Below are 12,077 nucleotides of genomic sequence, written 5' to 3' on the forward strand. Positions count from 1 at the left end.
CGACCTCATGACGTCTAAATTATAGGACAGACCTCACGACGTCTAAGACTGACCTTATGACGTCTAGGACCGACCTCAGTAAATGGTAGTACTAACGGCGTAATTTTGACACTTATTACACGCCACAGTCAATCTTTTGATGTTGCAATAGCTGAATACCACCACCGGCTTTCCAAATTAGGCACCTCCTATTGTAACTGGAACTGCAACAGGATCCGCCATTGAAATCGGAGACCCTGCTATTTTTGCCACAAAGCCACAAGTCTGAAATCTTGCGGTTAGAATAGACCTCTATACCACTTTGTAGAGAGAAATTTACAGCTAATCTTGCCTCAGATGCATACAAGTCCGTTCCAGAATAAAAGGTCTGGTTATAGAAATAGCCTAAAATCAGATGATTCAATCCTTTAGCTCATAATTTTACAGGAAAGCGTACTTCCAGTGAATAGTACCTAGCCACTACATCCTGCAAATGAGCGGCGGGCGTAAAGCAGACCTCAGTAGGTTCTATGGTTACGCGTCAGTTGTTCACTTACGGGATTTGACCGCAGAGACAACTCTATTTCTGGAAAGGACGCTAGACTTTTGCCATTGTTGACGCATGACCTCCAATGGTGTCAACCACAGTAACTCACTTGAAAGTGTCGTATAGTAAGTGTGTTTACACTATGGTTTGCGAGCCTAATTTGAGCTTGTTATCATTAGTGATAAACGTTGCACCTGCCCCATGAAATGTTGGTTTTTGCTAGTTTGCAAGCCGTACTTGCAAAGCTAGGTTTGCCGTTACTTGAGTCTGGTTTGGAGCTATCAAAACACTGCTGGCTGTTTAGCGCCTAGTAACCAGAGTAACAGTCTGCCTAGCGCATAGCTACGGGAGTAGCAGTGGAAATCATCGTCTTACTGTGGTGGATGCTGCAGAAACAGGGCGTCAACCGCAAGAACTTAGCGCGTGCAAGATGACAGATGACGTCGTTTCCGTCGCTATCTCAGTGCTAACACAGAGTTCCGTACTGTTGTGTCGTTTGTCATGCGGAGTATTCTAACTCTGTTGTAAGACGTCATGTCTAGAGATTCCTGCTCAAACAATGGATCACAACAGCTTGCTAGGTTGACAAACCAGGTAATCAAACCCGGTGCAGTTTGAACATAAGTTTGCACTGTATGCTAATTATTCCTCGTATCACGCAAATCAAAACGTAACACACCATGGTTTGCAAACCATAGTGTGAACACACGTATATAATAATAGAGTCTAGACCGCAATTGATTGCATGGCCTTTAGCTAGCTCTAACGTGACGTTCGCAAGTATATATTGCCATCCGGTCGTGGTCAGAAAGGTGCCATTTGCAGATCAAGTGTGGATGTAGCTCATTGCTATTGTGCGGTGTAGTTAGGCGGATTTCAACTGACGTCTACACTACGTTGTTTTTTGTTCCTCCCACGCAATTGCCATAAGACATATAGCCAGTTGACACTGCCGTTGCAATCAGTTCTGGTATTTCCAGATCGAAGAAGTCTTCATGAATCAATCACTGCTGTGTCCAATTCTTTTGTTGCTATTGTCAACTCAGCAAAGTCTCTCTTTAAGTTGCTCGAGCTATTCACAATTTGATACAAGTCCAGAGAGATTTGCAGGTCGCATTCCTTCTATTCGTTTTAGAGAAGAACAGATCAGCCAGGCTCAGTTTATTACCAAGATCAGAATCACTAAGGTTTATGAAGGCACTCACAAGGATGACAAAATGTATGCAGCAAAATTGATTTGCAACTTGAAAGGAATACTTGAACATTCAAGTATGGAGATAAATGTTAGCCGAGGTGACAGAAATTGTCAAGTTATACATAAACACACCAAGGCTGGAGACGACGTGATTGTCTTTATGAATCAAACCAATCGAGTTGGAGGAATTTGGAATCTAAACAGTCCTGGAATGTTCAGTATAAAGGTAACGTCTATCACTAGACTATATCAGTGTCACATGCGATATACTCTACTGCATTCCTTTCTAGGAGTGGGAAAGAGACTATCTCAGACATCTTCCTGACAATCATTGCTTTAACGATATGAACAATCTTACAACAACAACTAACAAAGCAAAACACAAATCAAATTCCTGTAGATCTGTTGCTTCTGCTCAAAAGAAGATAAACGATTCTGTCAACTGCACGGACATGCCATGGCATGCCTTCATTTGGGATCGTCAACTCTGCAAGACACAGTGCGATGCGGTTGTAATTCATGACTCTTGGCTTCTGACATCGGCTCGCTGTGTTAGTAACTACACACGCACACCAACACGTCTGGTAATCAGTTTGGGAGTCAGCAATGCTCGACAGATGAGGAAGTCCTCTAGAGCAAAATACGTTGTTTTACACCCACAGTGGCAGGCTCGATCGGATGGGCAAGGTGTGGCATATGACATGGCACTAGTGAAGATGAAGACATCTAGACACAATAAAGGATTATGTCCTACTGAACCAATATCATTAGCATCAAATGGTGATACCGTCACAGACCTTCACTGCTTGGGATCCAAAACTGATGTTCGTAACGGATATGTAAAGAAACTAATTTTGAATACGTCAAATGCCGCAGTAGTAGATACAGATCAAACAGAAGCCAATTGGGCAGCAACTGCATGTAGAGTCCAAAATGGTCAGTGGGTCTTGTTTCAAGTCCTTAGTGGCATTTCCGGTCGATTGACGGACCCCGTCTTGACAAAAGTCGACAACAACAAGAACGTCACCGACTGGATAACTCACAATATCAACGAGCCTAATTGAATTTCCTGATTATGAACAAGTTTACAACGAGTAACTGTATCTTCAAACGAAGAACAGAAATATGCAATTTGATTAGTTTAATTAACGCCATAGCGGTGAAGTTGTAATTTCGCGGTATATTCGTAGTAGTAAGAAAACGGACAGAGCAAATCGATAACAAAAATACTACAATTCTTGCACTACAGTGTCAGCCAATGTATAGTAAAATAAAATTGTAAAACTTACAATCCACGTGTTCAGACACTTAGAAAATTTGATAATGTATTGTTTGCGTCAAATGAGGTATGCTTGCGTATATGGAGCCCAGCCCTAATACTTAGCAGAAGGATAACTAAAATAGAAATAAAAGATCTTAGAATATCTATACTGCATTTTTTAAATCTTACACTGTGCACGAGTACACACGCATCTGTCTCACCTGAACTTCCGCGCTCAAAACGTTTACACAGAAATCGTAAAGAAGTCAAGCTAGGGACAACAGGGTCGTGTACGCATAATAGCAAAATGCATCTGTATAGCTTTTCAGTATACTACAAACTTTGCGCCTGCATGTATTATGTATTACCATTAGTCTTATATGTGTTAACAAGCTTGCTCAACTTTAGTCTCAAGTTTAGGCCGACCGTTGGAAGGCAATTGCCTCGGGGTGCTCCATCTGCATTCGCAAATTAGACTCGGATTTGTGCATAGAAGAAGATTGAACCATGTCAGGAAATACCCATGCAAACCATACAGTTAGACGATCAACAGTCAAGTCGCAGACAACATTTACTCAAGAAAGGGATTTATGGCGTTTATTTGACATTAAATTCTTAGTGAAGATGGTCCAAGCACAGCAATCAATATTCAGTCCCGTTATCTGTTAGCTTTTGTAAGCGTTGACAGTTAATTTCAACATCTGGTTCAGGCAGACTACGTACACAGCACATGATTGTGCCCAGTACGATTTTGGCCTTTCAGTGGACTGACACGAATCACAAGTAAAATAGAAACATGAGCAATAAACAAATGAACGGCTTACCTTTAGGTATACGATGGATGTAGAAGCGTAAAACTCTTAGAAAATAATTTAAGTCTTTCAAGGGTTTAAAATATGAGAATGCATTAAATAATTTATGGAATGGCCATTTTGCTTATGAAATATGATGTGCAATGTTTTACTAGTAACGTGACTCTCAGCTTGACGTTTGCACTTCAAACTTGCATATACCAATTAGACACGTCATTGGCGTTGTTGGGTACCTTTCTCCTAAACCACGGAAACCTTAGAACCAAAACAGGTCAGCAGTGATTCATTCTTGTCAGTTAGATTGAGCTGATAAAGTGAAATCGACAGATACCAGAAGCGCAAGCTCGTATCTAGAAATTTTAAGAATTTTCTATGCATATGGAAGTTTTCCAAGCAACAAAAACGTGCTTGCCATTTTTACTCACAACTACAGTGCACCTCATCTTATATCAAATAAATCTAATGTCATTTGTTAAACGATTGGCCACATAACAAATAGCCAACGCTTTAAAATGGGGTTCAAAAGTGTTATAATTGTAAACTGGTGCTCCTTTAGACCAACAGTATGCTCTAATGTAGACGGCTGCAGCTAGAACCAAAACAAAACAAACTCACGCACGCAGTTAACTAATCCAATAATTAGTTAGAACATGCAGTTAACTAATCCAATAATTAGTTAGAACATTACTACTCTCTTCTGCTTCTACGTTTCTGAATAACGCTCATAAGGTCTCTCGTTCTTATTATCTTGTTCTGTATTTTGTCTACTTGTAATCATTTATTTTAATAATATATTTAGAATTGCTTTTATAAAATAGTTTCAACTGTGATTGGCAAAGTCTGATTTACAGTAACTGCGTGCCGCTTGTGTGAGCCGCAGCCGGTTGCGTGAACGGACAATATCCGGCGGCAGCTATTGAAAACGGTGACGAAGCGAAGAGCTGCTTTTATAGGGTCATATTCTTTGTCAGCGCTAATTGAGGCAGCGGCTGCCGCGGATCACTGGCTAATCACTCCTGAAAACTCATATCACGCGTCTTTGTATATGACCCGGATATATCACGAAAATTTAGTGTTCTTGCTTCTTACTCACCTTATATAGTACACAAAACCTTTGTCCTAATATCCTAAAGCACTATTCCAAAATTGAATATATAGAAATTTTACAAAATAGAGAAGAATTAATGTATGAATAGTACGAATGTCTTCGAGTACATGTAGACATCGATCGATCCATCGTAGCTCTGACGTCGCGAAAGCTCTGGTTCTCTCCATCTCACCGTCCAAAGTCCATCTTCAGATAACCGTCCCACCTCAAACAGAGGATCCGATTGTGAATGACTGTCGATCAACGGCATATATCTGATTGTTTGTCGGTGATCCCGCATAGATGGAACAGATTTTCCAATATCAAAATCAGCGAATTTAACAACCCAACTTTGACTGACTAACAAGTTGTCGCTCTAGAGATCTCGATGTATTCTCGGTGGATCCAATTGGTGAAGAAATTCCATTCCCTTCAAGCGTCTTGAGCGAAGACAATTGTACACCTCCAAGTTTTTGCATACTGACGTCCTCCAGTACGTAAAAACTCGACGACGAGAAACGTAGTGCTTGTGCACTCGTTGTGCCCGCTCAGATAAAGAGTAAAATATTTGGATGAAGCAGTGTTTGCATAAACCTAATTTCTCGTGCGAATTTCAACGACGACTACCCATCGTCGTCCCCGACGGCCATTTTTACAGCAACTTCCAAATCACGGTATTGCCCTTTCCACAATCTTCTCCGCTGTTCCTCCTCCTATTTCGTTTTCCAGTCATATCTCTTGCCAATTGCTCTGCCAGACATCATTCAATATTTGTATGTGACGATGAAATGCCGGTTCACGTGCTCTTCGGTTTTTTATGATATGTTGTAATAAAATAACCAGTAAACTAATGATGATTAGCAACCGAATGATCCCTGTTCCAATGTAATAATACGTTGCGTTTTAGCAGAGAGAAACAGTGAAGCCAATAGGGCACTTGTTATCCTCGGATTTGCGTAAAACTGATGCTGACCACCAGGAAACTCCCATGTCAACAGTAATCTGAAACGCAAAGGTGCAGTCGGCCATCTTTGAAGAGCGCTAACTTTTCGTTGTCGTTCCGTACGGACATTGCTTGCACTTGGTCGTCCCAACTATGTGAGCGTAGAATCCGACCTCACAGAAGTGGCACGGAACACGTAAAAATGTCGCTCGACGCTAATACTGGAAGACAACCAACCTTGATATAGAAAAGAATCATGTACATGGAAACGTACTAGATACCCTTGCCAGGAGGCAATTTGAGCAGTTACATCTAGGAAGGTTTTCATTGTAATCAGTATTTCATCCACGAAAGCCCACGTTTGTGAGTCAATAATAAACATCCACACGTTGTAGCTCCTATACTCACGAGATTGAATGGACTTTAGCTATAATCCACAACATCATCCAAACACTGATCAATGGAATTCTATTGGATATGATTAGGATACAGGCGCACTGGTCACATTACCTCATTACAGACGAGACGTAAATAGTTTACTAAACTAGAATTGCAACCTCCTCGAGTGAATCTGAGAACTAACTCTGGGGAACAAATCTCTGTCTTGGGAGAAGCCAATCTGCACGTGGATTACAAGGGACAGAGTTGTCAGTTGGTTTTCAGAGTCGTGAAGGAGATATACAATCAACATTTGGTAGAGACTGGTTAGACGCTGTTCAGTTAGACTGGAAGGTAATAACGTGGGTAACTGAAGTTACCCTGGAGATGTTGATGAAATATCGAGAAATTTGAATTTCAAGAGGAAGTGGGTACGTTGAAAGAGTATATGGCCAAATGAAATTGGTTGAGGAAGCACAACCAAAGTTCTTCCGAGGTAGGCAGGTACCATATGCTATACGTGAGCCAATACAGCAAGAATTAACTCGCCTAGAAACACAAGGCATCGTAGAGAGAGTGAGTGATAACGAATGGGCAACGGCCTTGGTTCCAATTCCAAAGGGGGGACCGTACGATTGTGTGGAGGCTTTTAATTCAATGTCATCCAAGCTCTAACGATAGAACAATATCCACTTTCGAGGCCAGAATATCTCTTAGCTACAGGAGGTCAATACTTCAGTGAGCTTGAGTTGGCGCAAGCTCATCTACAGGTGCCTCTAGACAAAGAATCTAGAAAATATGTCCCAGTCCACACTCACGGAGGACTGTAAGAGTACAAATGACTACCATTCGGTATATCAAACGCGTGGCAATTTTCCAACAAATAATGGAAAAGGTACTACAGCAAGTGCAAGTCATCGTGATATATTAAGGCGATATTTTAGTCACAGGCAAGACTAAGGAAGAACACCTTAATTAAGAATTTGTAATTCAGATTTTCACAGGAGTACGCAAATGCAGATGCCTTGCCGAAAAATCCAATTTCTGCAAAGCAAGAAACCGAGACTAGAGCACTAGCAGCACATCTGTTTACCGTAGGGCAACTACAGAAGCTTCAGAAGGCTGTGACAAGTAAGGAAATTGCTCAAACAACCAGAAAGAACTCGGTCCTATCTAAAGTAGTAATGCACTGCACACCTGACGAGGGTGGTCGCACAAGTGTCACAACAACAAAAAATGAAGCCATATTATGCCAGGAGGGAAGAACTTACTATTGAAGAGAACTGTCTTTTAAGGGTATGGGTACAATTTTTCCTTCATCATTGAGAAGCAAGGTTTCATTGAAAGGCCGAGTCGAAAAAACTTTGTAAAGAGTTTATATTGACTTGCAGGAACAGTTATGGGACGAAGGCTACTGATAGTCGTGAATGCTCGCTCAAAATGGATTGATGTCATTCCAATGACTAAAGCAGCAGCAGGTGCAAACTACCAAGAGGAAACTGAAGATAAGGAAAAACAAGAATGTATCGTTCGACCACATGCTGGCTGCTGTATTACTACAGAAGAGGAGCACTCCTCATAGTAAAAGGGAATACCTTCATTGGCCGCAGCAAGAAAACAACGCTGAGAATTGGTATTATCATTATACCAGTAGACTTTGGAATGATCTGGAAGGGACATGTTCACCAATAAAGGAAAGATTCGTATAGCAGAAAGAGAAGAAAGCTCTTTGAGATCTGACGACGAAGATACCTGACACTTCATTGATGGAGGAGGACACACCAGTTTCAGAAATGCCTATGTCAGAATCTAAAGTGAATGATCAATCGTGTGAGACTGATAAGACAGAGTTTGCATCACAACAACAACAGGAGCAACCATCTGTTATTACTAATACTACTGCACCTGCTGTATCAACTCTACTTAGAAGATCATCGAGAATAAAGAAGGCTCCAGAGCGAGTGGACCTTTAGCTGAACAAGGGGCGGGGTTTTAGTATTTACATAGTGTGTGAGTATATCCGAGGACATAGCTACCGGAATTAGAATCTTTGTGTGTGGACATTGCTAGCGTCGGTTCGTAGCGTTATAATATAGCTTATCTAAGTACACTGGTCTCGCCCACATACACCACATAAACCATCAAGAGTTTCGAGTCTGTGGAAGACTTTGCACTCTTGCAAGTAGAAAATAATTGATCTGGGCCTGCTGCCTAAGTTCCTGTGCAAGTCTTACTTCATACTTTGTAATTGCAGAGAATAGTTTCAACTTTCATACCGAAGCTATTCTCTGCAATTACACACAGCAAGGCATCAACTGGGTTACAAATGTTGAAATGCCATTCTACATGTCAATTGCTAGTGTAGTGATTTTTCTACAATACATTTGATGCGTCCTGGAACGCATTTGAGGAGATTGGGACGCAGATTTCGGACAGCGGGACGCATCCTATTAAGTGCATTATTGTCTACTGAAACCCGGCCATTACTCCAGTAATTTTAGAATATTCCCCATAAGGTTGAACTTCAAAATCTGCAATATTTCTGCTACCTTTAGGACCTTCAAGATGATCTTGGTATAGCAGAGCCTGGCATTTTCGTTTACAATGTAAAGTAAGCAATTCCTACAAAGGAAACAGAGGATTCATATACAAGGGGTGAAGCTATGATCATTATCCAATTATCTTTTAACACGTACAGAAAGCAACTGGAACCTTTTAGGTTAAATGATGTCACATGTACAAGCTCTAATGAGCACACCTGGTGTGACCTCCATCTCATAACCCATGATCACTTCCTTATGGGGTAGACCGTAGGTTACTAGCAGGCGTGTTCTGTTGTACTGCTAAACTGACTTTGCGTCTAGCGCTTGTTCCAGTAACTGTTAACAGATATACTTGTCATACCAGTAACAAAAGCTGGCTGTGAAAGAGGATTCTCTTGTCAGCAATCCTAAAACTAGAAAACCGTTTGTCTGAAGAGAAAATTGACTGCTTGATGATGCGTATTTCAATAGAAGAACCACCTATGTATCAGTACAATTTTGAGTGTGCATTTTGCAAGTGGGAAAAGCACAAAGCTAGGAGGTTACTTGAACAGCACCCTGGGCGCAAAGTGCTAGAGGCACTCACTGCCACATAACATAATAAACATAAACACAGACTGTTATTAAAAGTTTGTTTGCACAAGTATGGTTAACAATTACATTAAACTAGTAAAACATGCCCACATGTTTGTTTAATATATACTGCAGTTGAATATAATACTTGGACAGTATCTAGACATAATTTGTATGACTACATTATAACATGATGAGCATAGTCACAAAGTGGCATTATTAGTAAAGACCTTCGTTTGAATTTTGGTTTAATAATGAAACTTGTCTACAAGTGTGGTTGATATACATACATTACAATTACATTGACCGTAGAAAACGTTTACTACTCAGTACGTACTGTGTACCGACTAGGCCACGCCTCTATAGGGGCAGGGCCAAGTATGGGTAAGATAAGGGCGCATGTTTTAAGGGGGTTAGGAAAATCACTGCTACTGATATCAACGTCGAAGCGCATTGTTTGAGAGACTGACTAAAATCGACGTCATTTATCCAACATGTAGAACTATAGTGGAATAATTGCATTTTGCTATTCTGTATTCTACAACAACTGTAGTCTAGATAAACTGCGAAAACAATGACACGTATTCATCTGACCTTCATTTCTTTTGTCACTGGTGTGGAAAGATGAACAGTTGCTGCTCTAGTTCATAAAGTTCTATAACCTAAAAGTAGGAATAGAAAATGAAAATGAATATTAACTAAATTAGTTTAGCTAATTAATAAAAATACTGTTTCTTTCTCAATTATTGAATAATAGAAAATACAAAATTAACATTTTGCCACACATAGCATAACTACACCAACTACATATAGACACACGCATCTAACAAAATTATTTCTTAAATGGACTGTATAGCTTGAGTCTGCAAACAACAATTTTCAAGTATTAACCTATTAAAAATGCACTGTTGTTATACACTCGATAACAAGCAAAGCCATGTTTATATCTGTATCTAAGCAGAATTAATAAGCAAGAAAAAAATAAACCTATTTAATATCAATAATTAAATATATTATTGTTATCAACACATCTGCTCTCAAAGTACCTCAATTGAGGCCACAATTTTGGCCTCATTCATTGTTAAATTTGACCGGAAACAATGATTTGCGATTTCAATCCAACATGACAATCTGGGGAATATCGAGGATGAAGTTTAGTAATACGCACCGGTCAGAGAAACACAGAAAACGTTCTAGATCACTACAGAAATTACCAGCATGTGGCAAAACATCCGCGTATCTAGTGCAGCTATTAATTAATCAGAACCAGTCCGACAGTCGCTTGCTGAGAGAATATTTCGGATGCAACTCGCATCCGGGGTTTCTACAGACATTGCCCCGTATATTCAGCATGTGCCCCAGCTAGCTGTTGTCCCTCGTACAGGTACATGTATGGTTCCGAAGCTTAGACATTGGTTCATACATTTTGTTTTTTTCACTCTTTCGTTCTCTCTTTCTCCGTTGCAGTCTCAGTTACTACCAGAATTAGCAGCGTTCGAATTACAAGGGTGTGTCCACAATTACGAACACCTATCTATCAGTAAGTTATTCAGTAGCTGCTAATGTTTTATTAGTATGATGTAGTGTAGGTTTGTTATGAGAGAGTAATATGTTGACTGATTTCTTGTTTGTGAGTGAAATTGCAAAGATTAGGTTTAATTACTAGAGTGATGTGTTCATGTGATGGTAGTATGAGTGGCCGGGACACATATCAGACATCACATGGATAATACTTTAGTATCAGCCGTAAAGAACAACAAGGTTTTTGAGGTTGAAGGTTTCCTAGCTGCGGGAGCTTCTCCAGATGAGTGTGATTATGATGTATGTTATTTACTGAGTGCCTAATAAATATATTTATTGTTTATTGATACAACTCACTCTATTTAGGGATGGCCTGTGCTGGCTAGGGCTTGTGACAATTGCTACAGGTCTATTGTTGAATTACTAGTAAAGAAGGGATCAAATGTTAACAAAGCTACAAGATATGTAGGTGTTGATTTAAGTAAAGTCAATGTGTTGAATGAAAGAATGATTGAATGGAACTTTGGCTGCACATGAAGGCAGTACTTTGACTGTACTGCCTCAGTCTCTGTTTAGACTGAGGCAGTTTGTACTAGAAATTTTGCTGTGGTGATTACATTGTTTTTGTATATTATAATGAATGAATAAATGAACAAGGTTATGAGATTTCAATGATGTAAAGAGGCTTGTGATAAGACAAATATTATATTAATTAATTGTACAAATAATAATACGCAATTTCTTTCATTGTAGGGATGGACTCCTTTAATGAGAGCAGCATATCGAGGTGATGATTCAATCATTGATATGGTATTATCAGCTAATGCTGATGTTAATCTGACGAGTGAGGTGAGTGTTTGTGTTTGATGTTTCATGTTTGATGTGCTGTAAGATATATTTATGTGTACAGTAATATATATATATATATATATATATATATATATATATATATATATATATATATATATATATATATATATATATATATATATATATATATGTCCAGCACACGCAGCATTTTTCATCCGCTTGTGGATGAGACTGTGGGTCTTTGAACAGCTTCTAGCCTTCAAGTGCTCAAGATCATAGCACGTAGAGCTTCATTTAAACGTAATGTTTCAATTAGCCAATCTGTTTGTCATTTCCATCAGCAACTCTCTACTAGACTCTGGTGTAACAATGCTAAAATGATATTAGCTAGATGTGGTTTAGATGGTACGGCTAGACCCTTGTGGTAC

General features: G+C 39.6%; 3 protein-coding genes and 1 long non-coding RNA gene across 5 annotated transcripts in view; 3 read left to right on the plus strand and 1 right to left on the minus strand.

Annotated features, from left to right (window-relative positions):
- Positions 1 to 1,418: 1,418 nt before the first annotated feature.
- On the plus strand, positions 1,419 to 3,012 carry LOC134198207 (uncharacterized). The gene is made up of 2 exons (XM_062667556.1): positions 1,419 to 1,947; positions 2,012 to 3,012. Exons 1-2 carry the CDS (start codon positions 1,522 to 1,524, stop codon positions 2,783 to 2,785), a joined length of 1,200 nt encoding a protein of 399 aa, XP_062523540.1. The 5' UTR covers positions 1,419 to 1,521; the 3' UTR covers positions 2,786 to 3,012.
- A 6,925-nt stretch (positions 3,013 to 9,937) lies between these two features.
- On the minus strand, positions 9,938 to 10,597 carry LOC134198137 (uncharacterized). The gene is made up of 3 exons (XR_009972786.1): positions 10,533 to 10,597; positions 10,365 to 10,449; positions 9,938 to 9,980 (listed from the first exon to the last, which is right to left on the minus strand). It is a non-coding gene; the product is annotated as an uncharacterized LOC134198137 (long non-coding RNA).
- A 59-nt stretch (positions 10,598 to 10,656) lies between these two features.
- Positions 10,657 to 12,077, plus strand: part of LOC134198203 (probable serine/threonine-protein kinase DDB_G0281745) — a 12,300-nt gene continuing 10,879 nt past the window's right edge. The window contains exons 1-5 of one of the 2 annotated variants that reach the window (XM_062667548.1): positions 10,657 to 10,702; positions 10,786 to 10,858; positions 11,009 to 11,139; positions 11,206 to 11,304; positions 11,593 to 11,688. The gene's annotated coding sequence lies outside the window, so the exon portion shown is untranslated. The remainder of the gene's footprint in view (positions 10,703 to 10,785; positions 10,859 to 11,008; positions 11,140 to 11,205; positions 11,305 to 11,592; positions 11,689 to 12,077) is intronic. The other variant, XM_062667549.1, reaches the window with a different exon arrangement.
- LOC134176352 (fibronectin type 3 and ankyrin repeat domains 1 protein-like) overlaps positions 11,041 to 12,077 on the plus strand; it is a 3,051-nt gene continuing 2,014 nt past the window's right edge. Inside the window, exons 1-3 of the mRNA XM_062643023.1 lie at positions 11,041 to 11,139; positions 11,206 to 11,304; positions 11,593 to 11,688. Of these exons, the coding sequence (XP_062499007.1) occupies positions 11,041 to 11,139; positions 11,206 to 11,304; positions 11,593 to 11,688 (294 nt within the window). The remainder of the gene's footprint in view (positions 11,140 to 11,205; positions 11,305 to 11,592; positions 11,689 to 12,077) is intronic.

This window comes from Corticium candelabrum, chromosome 2 (assembly GCF_963422355.1).
Source record: "Corticium candelabrum chromosome 2, ooCorCand1.1, whole genome shotgun sequence".
Classification (NCBI taxonomy): domain Eukaryota; kingdom Metazoa; phylum Porifera; class Homoscleromorpha; order Homosclerophorida; family Plakinidae; genus Corticium; species Corticium candelabrum.